At 36.0% G+C, this 17053-nt stretch overlaps 2 protein-coding genes across 3 annotated transcripts; both read left to right on the plus strand.

Annotated features, from left to right (window-relative positions):
• The first annotated feature begins 5656 nt into the window (after positions 1-5656).
• LOC120213771 lies at positions 5657-16184 on the plus strand. Of its 2 annotated transcripts, XM_039211830.1 has the most exons (7): positions 5657-5670; positions 8440-8445; positions 12820-13436; positions 14205-14839; positions 14948-15427; positions 15771-15956; positions 16106-16184. In XM_039211830.1, the coding sequence occupies exons 3-6, from the start codon at positions 12872-12874 to the stop codon at positions 15828-15830; spliced, it is 1740 nt and encodes a 579-aa protein (XP_039067761.1). In that variant the 5' UTR covers positions 5657-5670; positions 8440-8445; positions 12820-12871; the 3' UTR covers positions 15831-15956; positions 16106-16184. The 2 variants fall into 2 exon arrangements, with proteins under 2 accessions (XP_039067761.1, XP_039067762.1); XM_039211831.1 differs by lacking the exons at positions 5657-5670; positions 8440-8445 and adding an exon at positions 12529-12539 and having other exon boundaries at positions 12837-13436.
• On the plus strand, positions 8529-12305 carry LOC120213773 (protein PHR1-LIKE 3-like). Its single transcript, XM_039211832.1, has 6 exons — positions 8529-8884; positions 10642-10718; positions 11132-11186; positions 11445-11508; positions 11592-11661; positions 11849-12305. The coding sequence occupies exons 1-6, from the start codon at positions 8695-8697 to the stop codon at positions 12278-12280; spliced, it is 888 nt and encodes a 295-aa protein (XP_039067763.1). The 5' UTR covers positions 8529-8694; the 3' UTR covers positions 12281-12305.
• Positions 16185-17053: the final 869 nt, after the last annotated feature.

The raw sequence follows: 17053 nt of genomic DNA on the forward strand, positions 1-17053 counted from the left end.
TCAATCTAAAATAAATACTAACCTTATCGACCTCCCACCATGCAGGATAAAGTTTAGCTTGTCCATTGCCCAAATCAAATGATTCATCTCGTGCATTCTTCAAGTGAACGGCGTGAAAAGACGTCGGCATTATTGTATATCGTATATTTTTATTTTTCTTAAGTTTTCTTATTATTAGAAGACGTGTCACCCACGCATCGATATGCTGTTTTACAAAAAAAGACATATATAGTGACTTACATAAATTTAAAAAAAAAATTAATCAAATTGAAATATAAGAAAAATATAAGACTTACCCCCCCCATCGAAATAGCCATTGTCTTCGACCCCTAATAATACGCCCCACCAAGGCCGTTCAAGCAACAAAAGATATCATCGGTGAGCTTGCATATGTCAGTGAAACACCCCTTGCTCCGCTCATGTAGATAAAAATCAACTGCGGTCTTAGCCCAAAGGGTGTTATCCAAAATTGTGTCCGGTAGTTGTTCCCTCTCCTCTTCAGATACCGGTATGGTACTGGCCGGTAACTCATACGAGAGCCAACTTGAATCCATCATGTCCGGCACGTCAGAGGGTTTCTCAAGAAGCCTACATATGACGCCATGTGAATCGGGCTCTTGAATGGTGGGAGGGACCTCTTCAATGATGACAGTGGCCTCTTGAACGGTGGGAGGGGACTCTCGAGGAATGATATGGGGGGCCTCTTCAACGATAGGAGTGGACTCTTGAGGGATGACAGGCGAGTCGGGCTTCTTCTTGCGGTGTCTTCGCACTATTGGGGTGTACGGAGACTTAATAGCACGTGCACGCTGTCTGATGCGTGAACTCCGTCGTGCAAGCATAACCCGACGTAAAGCATCCACTCTATCGGGCCGCTAAATAATTAAATACAAAAATCAGTAAATAAACAGACATGATATTTAAACAGTGAAAACAAAGACAAATATGTTTCAAACTTGCATTGTATTCACCCAAGTCATTATTCTATCATAGTTCACAAAATGCATCAGATAACAAAGAAAAATATGTTTCAAACTAATACCCTGAAGTTAGTATTTGTCTTTGTTTTGTCTATTGGTTGAAGTAATGCAATCCATTCAAGTTTCAATTTGCAGAAGAAGAAATAGTTTACTTTCGCAACACGAAACTTAAAATCGCAACGCGAAACCAAAATCGCAACGCGAAATGAAAATCGCAACGACAGAATCGCAATGCGAAATGAAAATCGCAACGAAAGAATCGCAACGCGAAATGAAAATCGCAATGCGATTTTGGTTTCGCGTTGCGATCTTGTCGTTGCGATTTTGGTTTCGCGTTGCGATTCTGTCGTTGCGATTTTCATTTCGCGTTGCGATTTTGGTTTCGCGTTGCGATTTTAAGTTTCGTGTTGCGAAAGTAAACTATTTCTTCTTCTGCAAATTGAAACTTGAATGGATAAATTTACTTTCAACCAAAAGACAAAACAAAGACAAATACTATTTCACAGTGTTAAAGAATACACAGTTTAGCAGAATTGGCAGCAACCGAACAAATTTACTTTCAACCAAAAGACAAAACAAAGACAAATACTATTTCACAGTGTTAAAGAATACACAGTTTAGCAGAATTGGCAGCAACCGAACAAATTTACTTTCAACCAAAAGACAAAACAAAGACAAATATATTTCACAGTGTTAAAGAATACACAGTTTAGCAGAATTGGCAGCAACCGAACAAATTTACTTTCAACCAAAAGACAAAACAAAGACAAATACTATTTCACAGTGTTAAAGAATACACAGTTTAGCAGAATTGGCAGCAACCGAACAAATTTACTTTCAACCAAAAGACAAAACAAAGACAAATACTATTTCACAGTGTTAAAGAATACACAGTTTAGCAGAATTGGCAGCAACCGAACAAATTTACTTTCAACCAAAAGACAAAACAAAGACAAATATATTTCACAGTGTTAAAGAATACACAGTTTAGCAGAATTGGCAGCAACCGAACAAATTTACTTTCAACCAAAAGACAAAACAAAGACAAATACTATTTCACAGTGTTAAAGAATACACAGTTTAGCAGAATTGGCAGCAACCGAATAAATTTACTAAGCAATCTAAGTGAAATGGCTAATCTAAGTGAAATTACGAGTAAATTTATCATTAAGTTAAATATGGAAAATCTTAAACTTACCTCGTTGCGTAGAGTATGAACCTCATTCTGCAACGATACTATCATCTCACGTAGAGCGGCAACCTCACCACGTAAAGTTGACACCTCCACACGCCATGCACCATCGTTATCGCGTAGAGTACCGATCTCCTCACGCAAGGCATTGACCTCATCACGTAACTCCCTTGACTCATCCCGTTGAGGTGGAGGTGGAGAACAGGGAGATAGGAGTCGTGGCATCTTTGCCGGTCGCCTATCATGAGGTGATGGTGGAGAAGAGGCTCGATGATGTGACGGGATAGGTGATGGCTCTCGTTCTAGAGATGTATAGTCGGGTCGATCGGGTGATGGCTCTAGGTGAGGTGATGGCTCTCGAATTGGAGGAAGTGGATGCTGCTCATCATCCGTGCCATCAAAAAAATTCTGACTAGCTTGCCACCAATCAGTGGCAAGCTCTTCCTCCGTGGGTGTCAGTCTTTGTAATGGAATGTTGGCCTCCTAAAATATAAAAACTCAAACAAAGTTAAACGTATACTATTAATAACTTGTTTATATATTATATGAAAGTATTTGTGTTAACTTACATTATTTATTGTGGCATATGGTATTAAGTCTTCCCAATCCAACAGAGTTTTCCTCTTCCAGGAAATAGCCCTGGGAATATCATTTGACGTTTTTATTGCATATGTACGCATGCTGGGGAAAGCCTCGAATATCCAAATCTACAAACAATATAATAACAAAATTAGTAATTGTTAAATAATTAATTATAATTTTAGAAACATTATATAGAAATTCTTACCTTAAAGGCCCAAACAAAGCCTGACAAAGTGTATTTGGACCCATCGCCCCGCAAACTTTTGCGGTCATCAAAGGCAGACGACAACTTAGTCCAGGTAGCTTTCCATATATACGAACCCCACGGAAACAGATTCCATGCATTCAGGTCCTCTACCAATATTATTAGCTCCCGATGAATAGGTTGTCTGGCCTCTCTGCCTAAAAAGCCGGCATACACAAGTAGTAGAAGGCATACTCGGACAACATCGACGTCTTCCATCCGAGTGAAACCAGCTTTCTTATTAAATAATTTCTTCAGGTCGTCGACATGTAGGTTCGGCTTCTCCATTGACTCATCCGGAAAAACCCGGGATAACCATGATGGGCGGGCGATATGACGAGTGTACCGGCCTACATCATCGTGTCCGAATCGTAGACCAGTGATTAAGCAGAACTCCTTCCGCCCAAAGCAAGTATACGCTGGTGGAAAATGAAACCATATCTCTTCCTCACCACGTTGTATACTGTCGGGTAGATTTGATGTCATGGTCTGAAGCCACAAATGGGTCAAATTAGCATCTCCACCCGGATGCTGTACTCTCAGCCATGGCCCGAAGCAGGTTTCCTCAAACAATTGTCTTTGAGCAGGTGAAAGCTTCTTTGCAATTGTAGTGGCCAGGCTGACTTTATTTCTCAAGGTCAATTGAGCCGAAAAAAATTTCTACAAAACAATAAACATACCAAGTTAGATATACCAAAAACTACACTGTGAAGATATACCAAAAACAATAAACATAAAAAGTAGTAGTTTATTCTTGAAACTAAAATTTGCAACACTGTTTTGTCTTTTGGTTGAAATGAAAATCGCAACGAGAGAATCGCAACGAGAGATGACAATCGCAACGAGAGAATCGCAACGCGAAATGAAAATCGCAACGACAGAATCGTAACGCGAAATGAAATCTAAGTGAAATGGTTAATCTATTATTGAAATGACCAGTAAACTTATCATCAGTTTCAATATGAAAAACCTACAATAATGCAAACATTTCAAAATAAAAATAATTAAAAAAACTAACCCTCGGAGGTTGATTTTCCATTTCTGAATATTGTGAGGGATTTCTGACCGTGAATGGTTGTGAGGGATTTCGCCGGAGATGGGGACGGAAATCTTCGGAGATGGGGACGGATTTCTTCGCCGTAGAGAGTGAGAGATGGAGATGGGACTGAGTTGTGATTTTAGGTTTTAGGTTATGAGTTGCGATTACGGGATTTTGTCTTAATATTCTTTTTGTAATTTGAAAATAAAATACGCGTAGCGATTATAATGGCGCTTTAAATATCGCGTTGCGATTTACGGATACGCGTTGCGATTTTATGTATTATCGTTGCGATTTACGGATACGCGTTGCGATATACGGATACGCATTGCGATTTACCCATACGCGTTGCGATTTACGGATACACGTTGCGATTTACGGATACGCGTTGCGATTTATGTGTTCGCGTTGCGATTTTCATATTCGCGTTGCGATTATGGAAAATCGCAATGCGAATTTGTACTATCGCATCGCGATTTTCAATAATCGCGTTGCGATTTTGGAAACTGATTTGCGATTCTAGAAACTGATTTGCGATTCTGGGGATCGTGTTGCGATTTTTATTTCGCGTTGCGATTTTGTTGGTCATTTTGGCAAATCCAAAAAAAGTTGGTTAAAATCGTATATTATAACTTTTTTTTTGTCACTGAGGCGATTTTCTCTTATTTTTAATTTATCATGGATGAATGTGAGTGTCTACCAATAAAAAAATTATCTCATATTTTAAAATAAAAATAAATTAAATAAATAATTAAATAAACACTAATTAAAGAAAAAATATATTACAATAATAGACAAATATTTGGTGTGATGTCACTTCATAGTACTACTCTTACACTGCAATCAAACACAAAGGTTGTCATTGTCCACAACACGACACACAATAAAACAAAAATACCCCACTCTCTACTCGCGTTTTTATTTTTAAAAAAAACCCTAATTGTTTTTGGACAAACGATCTTTAATTAAAAAGGGTAAAACTTTCGAGATAATGTTCTGAAATAAATTAATTTACGAGTTAATGCACTCTCAAGATTAATTGCTCAAATAGGGTGAAATTCACAGTGTTGGCCGTAGGTCGCCATGCCTTGTAGGTCGTCATGCACTCCGGGCGACCTACCCTTTCTCAAACAGAGAAAATGAACGTGTTGCATGGCACATGCACGTCCCAACACATAGGTCGTCATGCCCTCCGGGCGACCTACCCTCTCTCGACTTCCCTCGGATTCCCTCGCATAGCTCGCTCAGTTGCCCTCAGATGACCTCGCATAGCTCGTTCGGATGGCCTCGGATGCTCTCGAATGGCCTCGGTCGGATGGCCTCGGATGCCCAGCGTGTTGGGACGTGCATGGCACATGCAATCTCTTGTAGCTCGCCGGGAAGACATGGCGACCTAGTAGGTCGTCCGGGGTCAATACTGTGGATTTCACCTTATTTGAGCAATTAATCTTGAAAATGCTTTATCTCGTGAATTAATTTTTTCCAGAACATTATCTCGAAAATTTTACCAATTAAAAAATATATCTTTAAATTACACATAAGATTATCTCGAGTTTTATAAAACGTTTTTTAAAGACTTCATTTTCTGCATAATCGTGAGATTTATTAATTTTTAAATAATTTTTTTATTAATGTTATTTGGGATTGTTTTTCAATAAAATAATAGATGAGGGTTTTTCATTTAATAACGTATCTCCGCTATTAATGGCGAAAATCTGCTTTCATTTTCATATCAAATATTCATCCTCTCCCTTTTATTTGCCTCGCTGCCATATAGAGAGTTTTTACGAATAATGATTTATATTAATTTTATCAAATGATTTTAGTGATAAAATATAACGTTAATTTTTTTTTAAAAAGAATTTAGATTTGAGTGATTGTGTTCAGAACGGAACCAAAAATTTATTGAGTTAAATATTTTTTTATTTCTTATAAGTATAATTTTTTTAATTGAGGAACTCGGTAAAACTTATAATTTCGTCCATGATTGCGTATGTAAGATATATGTTATTAATAAATTATCTCAAACTATTTAAATAAAAAAAATACTAATATAAGATTGTATGAAAATGACTCTAAATTATGGACAAAATGCTAAGATGGATTGTTGTAAAAACTGGCTGATATAGGTAGTGGAAAGTTTATCTTTTGAAGTAGGGTTAAATGAATAGTGAGGGGGAAGGACACTCGGAACACACGACGTCTTTCAGAAGTTGGTCGAAATACATAATGTCTTCAAATTTTTATTCTCTAGCAACCAGTGTTTTGACCAGTAATGACAGTAGTTTTCATGAAAGAGATGGAGACTCCAACGAGGGGAAATGATCACGTGCGGTAGTTTTAATATACGGCTAAAAAAAGATATTATCGGTTATGTTATTTAAATAATAACAAAACTGGTAAAAATTTACTGGAATCATTATTATTTATACCGATTTTGTTATTGTTGGACACTTTACCGGAAATGTTAAAAAGCATTGATGTTTTAGGTAGAAATAATAATGTTTTACCGGTTTTGTTATTTAAATAATAACAAAACCAGTAACGCCTATTTTTAGTTATATATTAAAGGTGTCACACTGTAGAACTTCTCCTCCAACCAGATAAAACTACAGTAGAGAAATTCAATCATAGTATTCTGACAAATAACAAAAGATACTGTGACGTTATTCCATCTTCATAAAGACGCCGACTAATCCAAACGTCTTCTCGATAATATTATAAAAAGGACTCCATTTAAAAAAATATATATTAGGTTGCATTAACTGAACAATTTTTTTGGCCAAATCAGCGTTAGGGGAAAATTATTTTAAATTTGACTTACCTAATGTTCTTATATAAAATTATTTTTTATAGGTTTAATATACTTTTAAATGCCTAAATTATATCTCAAATTGATTTTTGATGCTTAAAGAATATTTCGTTAAAAGTAGGTGTTTAATGTTTTTTTTTGCTTTAGGTGTCTACCATTAAAAAAATGTTAAGTGACACATGTCATATGGATTTTAAAAAAAATATTTTTAAATAATATTTATTTTAAAAATAAAAAATAAACGTGACATGTGTCACTAAACAATTTTTTTAACGGTAAGTACCTAAAAGTATAACGAAGAAAATATTAGGCATCTATTTTTAACAAAAAGTTCTTTAGCACCAAAAGTTAATTTGAAGTATAATTTATACACCTGAAAGTGTATTAAACTTTTTTATACAACATAATTTATAATATAAATTACAAAATATACTAATATTCATGTTATTAATTTAGTTTGGTAGATAAACATTATATTTTTAATCAAATAGACTTAAATTTACTTAAAAATTAAATAATATTAATTTAATAAAAATTATATATACATAATATCTCATATCATCACTTTTAACATGTGATAATGTCACGTTACTATTTTAAATATGTCATAGTATTACGGTAATACTTTAAATATGTAGCATATATTACATCATTATTTTAAACACATAATATATGTTATGTTATAATTTATATGCGTAATAATATTATGTCAATACTTTAAATAAATAAAATTTATCATAATAACAATAAATTTTAATAATTTGTTATTAACAATCGCTATTCAATTAAGAATTATTTTAACTTAAAATAAAATATTAAAGTTTGAAGTGCTTTAAAAAAACAAAATTATTATTAGATTAAATATTATAATAAATTTTGATATTATACTAATGAAAATATATAAATTTTAAATTATTTTTAAATTACTAAAAACATAATAAATTAATAAAAGAGATTCAAATTTTTAAGATTTTAATTTCAAATTTTGACAAATGAATTTTCTATAAATTTAATAGAAATTAAAGAAAAACCTTAAACTTCTAGGATAAAGTATACAAATATCCTCAAGGTATTGTTTTAGCAAGATTCTTAATTATGAAAAGTTATAAAATTATCCTTCGGCTATAGAGTATTATTTTGTTAAGTCTCTTGACTATTAAAAATTATAAAATGGTCACTGACTATTTATTATGTTCTACACTTATCATTTTCATTAAAAAATTGATAGTCGTATGAGCTGGACGTTAACATGATGAGTGAAATATAATAATTGTTTAAGATTTTATGATCATATTTTATTATATCACAGTTAGTAAGTTAACATTCAACTCAGAATGTCGTAAATTTTTAATAAAAAATGATAGATTTAGAACATAATAAATAGTATGATGATTATTTTATAACTTTTAATAGTCAAGTGATTCAATAAAATAACATTCTATAATCAAAATATTATTTTATAACTCATAATTGATATAACTTAATAAAACAGTAAACTATTATCGGGACCCTTTGTGAATTAAAAGTACATTTATTTGGCATAATAAACACTTTACAAAATGAACTTAAAAAGGGTAAAAAAACAGGGAGTTGAAAGTGAAAGACAAAAGACACAAGAAGACATCGCTGTCTTAACTTCGGCAATTCTTCTTAATTCACTCAATTCGCTTTTATAATCTCTCTCTCTCTCTCTCTCTCTCTCTCTCTCTCTCAGTTCCGGGGCTTCGTGCCCCGACCCGAAAAACGAAGAAAACCCAACTCTTGGTTTGCTCCTATTCTTTGTTGGCCCTGCATTTTCCATCACTTTCCTGGGGGAAAAAGGAAGCAGCTGCAGGAAGAGAAAAAATGTACTCGGGTATTCGGTCGTTACCGTTGGATGGAAGTGTGGAAGATTATCAAGGTTCGTTTGATGCGACCAACTTGACCGGCGATGCTTGTTTGCTCCTGACGACGGATCCCAAGCCCCGACTCCGATGGACGGCTGAGCTCCATGAACGTTTCGTCGATGCCGTTACTCAACTCGGCGGCCCCGACAGTGAGTTTTTTTCTTTTCTGGGTTATTTACATACTGAGCTTATTTTCATTTGATTGGATAATAATGAATTGTTTTATTCTTTGTTGAGGTTTTCTGAGTGCTTTTTAGTGAATTTCGAATGGTGGGTCGATTTTCACTTTCGAAAGCCTTTAGTTCTTAAAATGTGGATCGGTTTTTCTTGACTTTTTTGCTCTCCCTTGTTGCTTTAGATCTTTGGTTTATGTGATGTAATAGTGATGAGATTTGGTCAATGGCTTCTTTGAGATTGATTGGTTTTTGATTTCTGGGTTTTTTTTCTCTGTGTTAGCCTTGATTTTGAGACTTTAGCCCTCTTTTACATGTATGTGTCTGTGTGTGTATGCATGTAATTTGTATTGTTGGCTGAGTTGAAGTGATTAAATTGAGTGTTGAATTGACTTTCTGGATGAGGATATGTTGTTACCATGTTCTCCATATCAGCTTTGATTTCCAATCATCTTCGATTATCGATGCCGTTACACATCGGTTGAAAATAGATCATGACATCTAGGAACTTCATCTCATTCCAATCCTATATTTTTTACATCTTAGTTTACGATTTTGTAGGAAGAGACTTCCTTCTTATGCATAAATTCATAGACATTAACTATAGCTCATTCATCGAGGTTGGTTTCGTTTTCATTTTGATCTATTAATACTACTTTCTGGTTATACAATTCTCTGGTAATATTCAAATTTGTGACCCTCTCTGTGTTTCCGGGGTTCTTCTCCAACGATAAAATACAACCAAAAGGACAAAACAATGTTTTGGGACCATGATTTTTTTAAAAGGAACCATTATGTTCAATAATTGATGTCAGCATACTTTTGTTGGAAGACAAACTTAGGCAAATATGGTTACTTTGCCCTGCTCTGGGAAGAATATTATCGGGACTAGTGTTTCCTTCTTGTGAAAGTTATGCCAAAGTAGTAAGATCAGGGCCAAATGACCGGGTTTGTGCAGAAAGTTATTTATGTTGTTTAAACATTGCTTGTAAGGCATAGCTTGTAAGGCATAATTGTACAAGCATCGTATCATGATGTTCTTTCCTTCTCCTTGAACATGTAACCGTCTTTAATGCGATTCTCAAGCATACCGCAGGTTAAACGGATCTCTAGCTTATTTGTTGTTGTCTAATGTGGATTTCTAATTATGTTGCTGATCCGTATGCTGTAATTGTAATCAAGATGCTCGTGGTTGTGAGGTCACAAAATGGAGGAAAAGAGTACGAAAATAGTTTTTTTTGTGAGTGATTTGGGACGAGTCTCAATGTAGTAAGATACAGTCATATAAGTAACAAATTACGAAACTATGAGTGATTTTGTGATGGCCAAATGACAACCACCTAACCCTTAGGCTACTAATGTCAGTCTGTTAAATGTTCCTTCTGGCATCCTTTGTTCAATTGAGGCTTATCACTGCCGAGGCAAATTGGGCTTCATGTGCATCCAAGCTTGGCTGATATGCAACCAAAGGTCCAAAGATGTAGATGACTGGTTCCCCGAATTCTCTAACTATAATTGTTGAGCCATGGTTTAATACAGTCACTTAGCCAGGTTAATCATATGTGCTTGTCAATTTGAACATGAGAGTGATTTTATGTGAACCAAACCTAGCTAATTGACAATGACATTACAAGTCAACATTCGGGATATGTCCTATATGCTCTTGCATTTTGTTATTTTAAAGTTATATATCTCAATGTTGCTTACTTGTTTTTTCTTGATATGCGTCGCAGAAGCAACCCCAAAGACTATCATGAGAACAATGGGAGTAAAAGGCCTTACCCTCTATCACTTGAAATCACATCTTCAGGTTTGTAATCATTGTCGTATCTTTAATGATCATTATCTGAAGTTATTCCGTGCTGTCATGTCTTAACCCCTTCTATTTCTACGTTGAATATGGATCTTTCTTTGAAACAAGACTTACTACAATCTGTGTCATTCGTACTCTAGTGTGTCGAATACGAGTATTTTCAAATTTTTCCTTGGAGGATCATATCCTAATACCTATATGCTCAATAATGTCTGGGACACGAGTATTTCAAGAATAACGAAGAGTCGGAACAACAGAGAATGTAATTACTAAGCTTAATGTGTGTTTACAGTGCACCATCTGTATATGCATGTGTTTGTGTTGGAAGGAAGGGGCTTTACACCCTAAGCTTCTTGAAAATCTAACAATTTTATTTTCTACTTCTTTTACTTAATCCCCTCAATTTGCAGAAATACCGGCTGGGGAAGCAATCTTGCAAGGAATCAACTGATAATTCTAAGGATGGTAAGATTCTTTGTCTCTTGAAATTACTATTTATTTTAGAGTTCATGCCTTTAATGTACCTATGAGCACCAAATTGTCGAATTTTGTCAATCTTTCTTTGCATTTAACCTCTTTTCAATTGTTTTCCTTTCTGCCATGTATGTATTATATGCTGTTCTTGGTGGAGAGGTCCTGAGGATTCTCGTGTTAACTGATAGACTTGGAGATAGTATCATGTTCTTAGTTGATTGATAACCAGATGTTTCATTGGTGTTTCAGTTTCTTGTGTTAGAGAAATTCAGGACACCGGTTCATCTACAACATTAGCTCAAGAGTTGAATGAGTATGTTATTTCGTCTCTCATTTCACAATCTTGTTACTTTCTCTTGCACTTTGGATTAATGCTGAACTTCATCTTCCACGCAGCGGTTTCCAGGTTACCGAAGCTCTCAGAGTGCAGATGGAAGTGCAACGAAGACTACACGAACAGTTAGAGGTCTGTATAGTGTACTTTTCGGTAACATTCACTTTTTACGATAGTTTTACGGTTAGGTATCATGTATAAGCCAGCCAATAAAGTGAAAGTTTTCGAAAGCTACCTGCCGATATTGATCACCCTTAGCTGTCTGAAATACATTTTCCGTGTATGAATTTCCGAAGCCTAATGGTTTTTAACTTTGCAGGTACAGCGTCGTCTTCAACTTCGGATAGAAGCACAAAGCAAATACCTACAGTCAATACTCGAGAAGGCCTGCAAAGCTCTGAATGATCAGGCCGCTGCTTCCGCCAGTCTTGAAGCTGCCAGAGAAGAGCTTTCCGAACTGGCGATCAAGGTTTCCAACGATTGTCAAGGGATGGCCCCTCTCGGCAACATAAAATTGCCTTCTTTACCTGAACTCGCTGCAGCTTTAGACAACAGTGCTACCACTTCCAATATACCTACCCGAGTTGGAGACTGCTCCGTCGAAAGCTGCTTGACTTCAACCGAAAGTCCCGTTTCACTGACCGGCTTTACGAAGAAGAGGCAAAGGCCCTTGTTTGGTAATGATGACCCTTTACCTTTGGATGGCAGTTTTAGGCAAGAAATAGATTGGGTGATGCCTAATATTGATTAACTTCCCTCTTAGATATGCTACTTATTGTTGTTTTATTTTGTTTATCTAAGTGTATTTTCTCTTTTAACTCGCTTGATTCAAACTTTAAGTACATGAAATTCTTATATTACATTTTAAAAAATAACATATAAATCGTTAATATTAGATCAAATTTAATTAAAAATTTAATATACTACTTTTTTAGGGCTTCTCGCGAACTTTTTGAGTTGGATATCAAGTAATTCGTTTCGACTCATTAAGAACTCGAATTTAGTTTGAGGTTATTTGATTCGAGTATTGCTTGAACTTTAACTAAATCAAAGTCACCGAATCTTTTAAATAGACATTTGCTCCAAAAACGATAGCTATATAAACTTCCATCAAAAGGAACAAAAAATAATAGGAACTTGACAAATAACATTTGCTATCTTTCTCCTTCCAATTTCTTCCTCTCGATCCCTTCATCGACTCAATGATCAACCTCCATTGAGTCGATCAATAACCAACTCGGGGAGGGCGAGTTACCCAGATTTGAAAAAAGAAGAGAAAAAAAATAGAAGAGATTTGAAAAAAGAAGAGAAAAAAAAATAGAATCAATATCATTTTTTATCGATGGCATGCGAGGTCATAAATTCATGGACATTCATTGGCCTATTGGGTGCTTTCCTTAATCTTTTCATAGCTTATATATTGCTCTGTGGATCATCCGTTGCGTATTTGGCTTCAAAAATTCTGGGTTTCTTTGGACTGTCCTTGCCTTGTCCTTGTAATGGGATTTTTGGGTACCCAAATGAGAACCTTTGTGTGCAAGCCATGCTGGTTAACCACCCATTACTTAAAATCTCATCCGTTCAATCTTCTGCTATGAAAAGGTTTCCCTTTGAATCAATCTGGGACGGCCTTTATCGAGGAGGAGGAGGAGGAGGAGTAGGAGAAGAAGAAGAGGAAGATGGCAGTCGAAGCCAATCGAATTCCGAGAAATGGCGGAATGGAGGAGAAGCGTCTTCTAGTTCGTGGCATGAGAAGAAGAACGTTGAAAATGGGAGATTTGGGTCGAATCCTAAGGGGCCTTGTAGTTATCATCGAAGGCCTAGAGTTGGTCTTAGGAATCGTTCTTCTGCTAGTGTTGGTTGTAAGCTTGGGACTCCAGCTAGCACCAATTCTGTTAACTCCGAAGGTGATGATGATCCTTTTTGTGAAACTCTACATCTTTTGTATGTGTTGTTACGATTTTGATCTGTTTTTGTTGCTCTTTTTTGTGTTGATTGTGTTGGAATTTCGTCTTCATGAACGTTTGGGTGATAGAAACATGTCTAGAATTGGCACTGGCTTGCACCTTTGTTGATGGTAACATTTGGTTTGATTTTGATGTAGAGTCGTAGTCGGTTGTTTGAAGAGAAATGATATGCTTAGAATGGTAGTTGATTACAAATTACGGGTTACAGTTCTCTGTCTAAATCAGAAGGGTGAACCGTTCACGATCTTAAGTATTCACCTCGATAAATTACACCATGATAGCTCTAGTCCTGACATCAACAATCTTGATGATGAATGATCACATTAATATTAGATTTTGGACACCTTTTGAATACAATCTAATGAAATAGTGACGACTTAAAACAAATGTGTTTTGAGAATGCAATAAGCTAATGTTTCTTTGATTGTTCATTTTCTTTGAAATATCCATATTCGATACATATTTGGACATAGATATGGAGGTATGACTCTCCAACAATCCTTACACCCGAGTTCGAGTAACATAAGAAGCAAGTATATTGTTACGTTTGTAAATGAAGCTCTGTTGGCCATGGCCATGTTGATGACCATTGATGAAGGTTTAGGTGTTGCTATAAGGGAATACACATGATAAATGCATTTGCTTTTTAACTTGCATTTCCATTTCATATGCTAATACCCATCTAATGTGCACTTTTATGTAATTTAGATGGCAAAGAAAGCTCAAAAGAGTTTGGATTGCTTAAGCAAGGTTCTTCGGGTTTCGAAATCGACGATGACCCTTTTTCTGTAGCTAAGAAAGAATTAGCATCGGTTGAGTCTCAGTGTGATGGTCACAAAAATGTGATTAGGGTCTTAGAACGAGCTCTGGACAAAGAGCATGCCGGTTGTGCTGCTCTGTACTTGGAGCTCGAGAAGGAGAGGATCGCTGCTTCTACGGCTGCGGATGAGGCTATGGCAATGATACTGCGCCTGCAAGAAGAGAAGGCAACCATTGAAATGGAAGCAAAGCAATATCTGAGGATGATAGAAGAAAAAGCTGCATTCGATGAAGAAGAAATGAACATCCTGAAAGAGAATTTATTAAGAAGAGAAAGGGAAAAACTTTTCTTGGAGAAGGAAGTTGAAGCTTACAAGAAAATGTTTTTCGACAAAGATCAACTGTATGCTGATATATATGATGCTGCAGCTGTACAGGAGCAAATGATTTCAAATGTGGGGCCGTTGCTAATGTTGGAACAGATCCCTCAATCTGTTGGACAGAAGTGTGAGTTCACGTCGATCGTGTCACCAAATCGATCTCTCGATTTCGGGAAAGAGTTACTGATTCCACGACTCAGTGAAGTTCCATCAAGAAGTTATCATGAGATTTATCAAGCCTTTGAGAAGGGAATGACATCCAAGGATAAGAATATTAATCTGGTAGGTGAAGAGATAATCCGACCACTGGTGGATTCCGGTATTATTGTTCGTAATGTTCTCGATGTTCATATCATTAATGAAGATAGCAAAAACAAAAGGGACAACAAATCTATTACCTCAAACTCACCTAAAACCTGTGATTATCCAACCAGTGGTGGATCAGAAACTGAGCCTTGGAGGAAAAGAAACACTTCAGACAGATCTAGTGGGTTACCACCAATTGCTCCTTCAAGGGTCAAATCTTTACCTCCAATTTCTCGTAGAAACTCCATGTCTGCTTTCGATTACGAAATGTTTAAAATCGACAATGAAGTCGGGTTGCTAAGAGAAAGGCTAAGGATTATACAGCAAGGAAGAGAAAAGCTTAACATCCCTGCAGGGCCCAAGGAAAGGGAACAATCTCAGATGCAAATGATGGAAAACATTGCAAGTCAACTTCAAGAGATACGACAATTATCGGTACCCCAAAAGGCTTTGCGACAGGCGTCTTTGCCCTCTCCATCCTCTAAGGTGCTGCATTTCTCTCTGCATCTTTGTTTTGCATGATTAATTCTTGCAGTAGGCATTTCTTGGATATTACATTACTTCACAAACCAGAATGGTCACCGACACCTGACCCTATCCCGGTCCACAATGCCTTAATCAAAGGCTTCTCCGGGATGTGGATGTTCTTTTAACCAATGCATCAAGCTGACTTCGAATGATAGTCGTACTTTAATGTAGATGTCGATTTCTAGAAGATATAATATCTGTTTTCCCATGGCATTTAGCCTTTATCTCTTGCTAGAAAGATAACTGTAAACTGTGAGTCAATAGAACAACTTGACTGCTTGCTCGAGCTGCATGGTTTCAGGTTATGTCAAAGAAGAGACATGGACATGGTGCTCTTTTGGGAGAGATGAAAAGCATTTAAAGGAGAGAATTGTACACACAATTTTCGCTAAACGAGATGAGCTAGATAATCCGATTGGTTGGATCCATTTGGTACCGCGCTGATATCTTCCGACGCGCTGATTATAACTTCCCTATGATTGCACAGGTAAAGCTGTCTGCAGAAACTTCTTACATTTTGAGGAAATATAAACTGAAAGGACACACACACATGCATACATACATATTTATATATATACATGTTAGTTTCATCTTCTTGTTGTAGAATCCAATCTTGACTACTTGGTAGCTCTTTAGGTTCCTGAAAGAACTGAGCTTCTGTCGATCACACTTCAGATAACCACCACTTCGACCGACGAATTCCGGGTGCGATGCTATGCTATGGTGATATAAAGCTGTCGATTATTGTAACGAATGCGATGTTATTACTATATATTAATTTCGTCATATTGTTATACGTCGGACACAAATATCGTACACGGTTATTTCATGTTTTTAAATGAAAAGTCAAAATAACACTTCGAAATGTTTGTACCGTCATATTTTTTTAAAAAAAATAACATTTTAACAAGTTCGAGATTCGAATTAAACATTTATATATTCCTTTCTATTCAAATGAATAGAAAAATCAAGGTAAAAATGTAATGTATCAGAGACCAAAATAGCATCCCATATCATATCCATGTCCAAGGAAGGCAATCTACTCAAGTGTACACCGTCAACATCCGACGGTAAAATCTCCGAACTTTCCACCGTATTCCGATCCAAATCCGAAAATTTCTCCACCGGCATCGACGTCGATGTCTTTGATGGATCGAGACCAGACTTCTGCGATACCACGTGCAACTTAGCTTCGAGAACAGCAGCGGTGTTCCCGGCCAAAGAATTGGCAATCACCTGATCCTTAAGGTCCGGAAAATTCACCTATGCATATTCTCCCCGCAATATGTAAGCTGCCGTATCATATGCGGCGATGGCAGCTTCTTCGGCGGTCTCGAAAGTCCCTAACCAAACCTAGTCCCTAACTTATAAAATTTTAGGGGGCAAAAACATATTTTCATAAAAAATACATTGAAAAATATAAAATATATGGTTATTTTAAATTTTTAGGGACGAACCCCTCCCTGACTATAACCGATATGTTATAATCAAAGAAAAACTATTATAATATCGAACAATATATACACAAAATTTTTATATTATTACAACGATAATAATATTAACCGAAATAAATTCGATAAATTT

This window comes from Hibiscus syriacus, unplaced genomic scaffold (assembly GCF_006381635.1).
Source record: "Hibiscus syriacus cultivar Baekdansim isolate YM2019G1 unplaced genomic scaffold, ASM638163v2 tig00110044_pilon, whole genome shotgun sequence".
In the NCBI taxonomy this organism is placed as follows: Eukaryota; Viridiplantae; Streptophyta; class Magnoliopsida; order Malvales; family Malvaceae; genus Hibiscus; species Hibiscus syriacus.

Excerpts from the sequence above, each read along its gene's own strand:
- LOC120213773 (XM_039211832.1), top strand. The coding sequence starts at position 8,695 with ATGTACTCGGGTATTCGGTCGTTACCGTTGGATGGAAGTGTGGAAGAT. Across the intron at positions 10,719-11,131 it reads ACTTGAAATCACATCTTCAG|AAATACCGGCTGGGGAAGCA; the intron begins GTTTGTAATCAT and ends CTCAATTTGCAG. Across the intron at positions 11,662-11,848 it reads GACTACACGAACAGTTAGAG|GTACAGCGTCGTCTTCAACT; the intron begins GTCTGTATAGTG and ends TTAACTTTGCAG.
- LOC120213771 (XM_039211830.1), top strand. The coding sequence starts at position 12,872 with ATGGCATGCGAGGTCATAAATTCATGGACATTCATTGGCCTATTGGGT. Across the intron at positions 13,437-14,204 it reads CAATTCTGTTAACTCCGAAG|ATGGCAAAGAAAGCTCAAAA; the intron begins GTGATGATGATC and ends TATGTAATTTAG. Across the intron at positions 14,840-14,947 it reads TGATTCCACGACTCAGTGAA|GATTCCGGTATTATTGTTCG; the intron begins GTTCCATCAAGA and ends CGACCACTGGTG.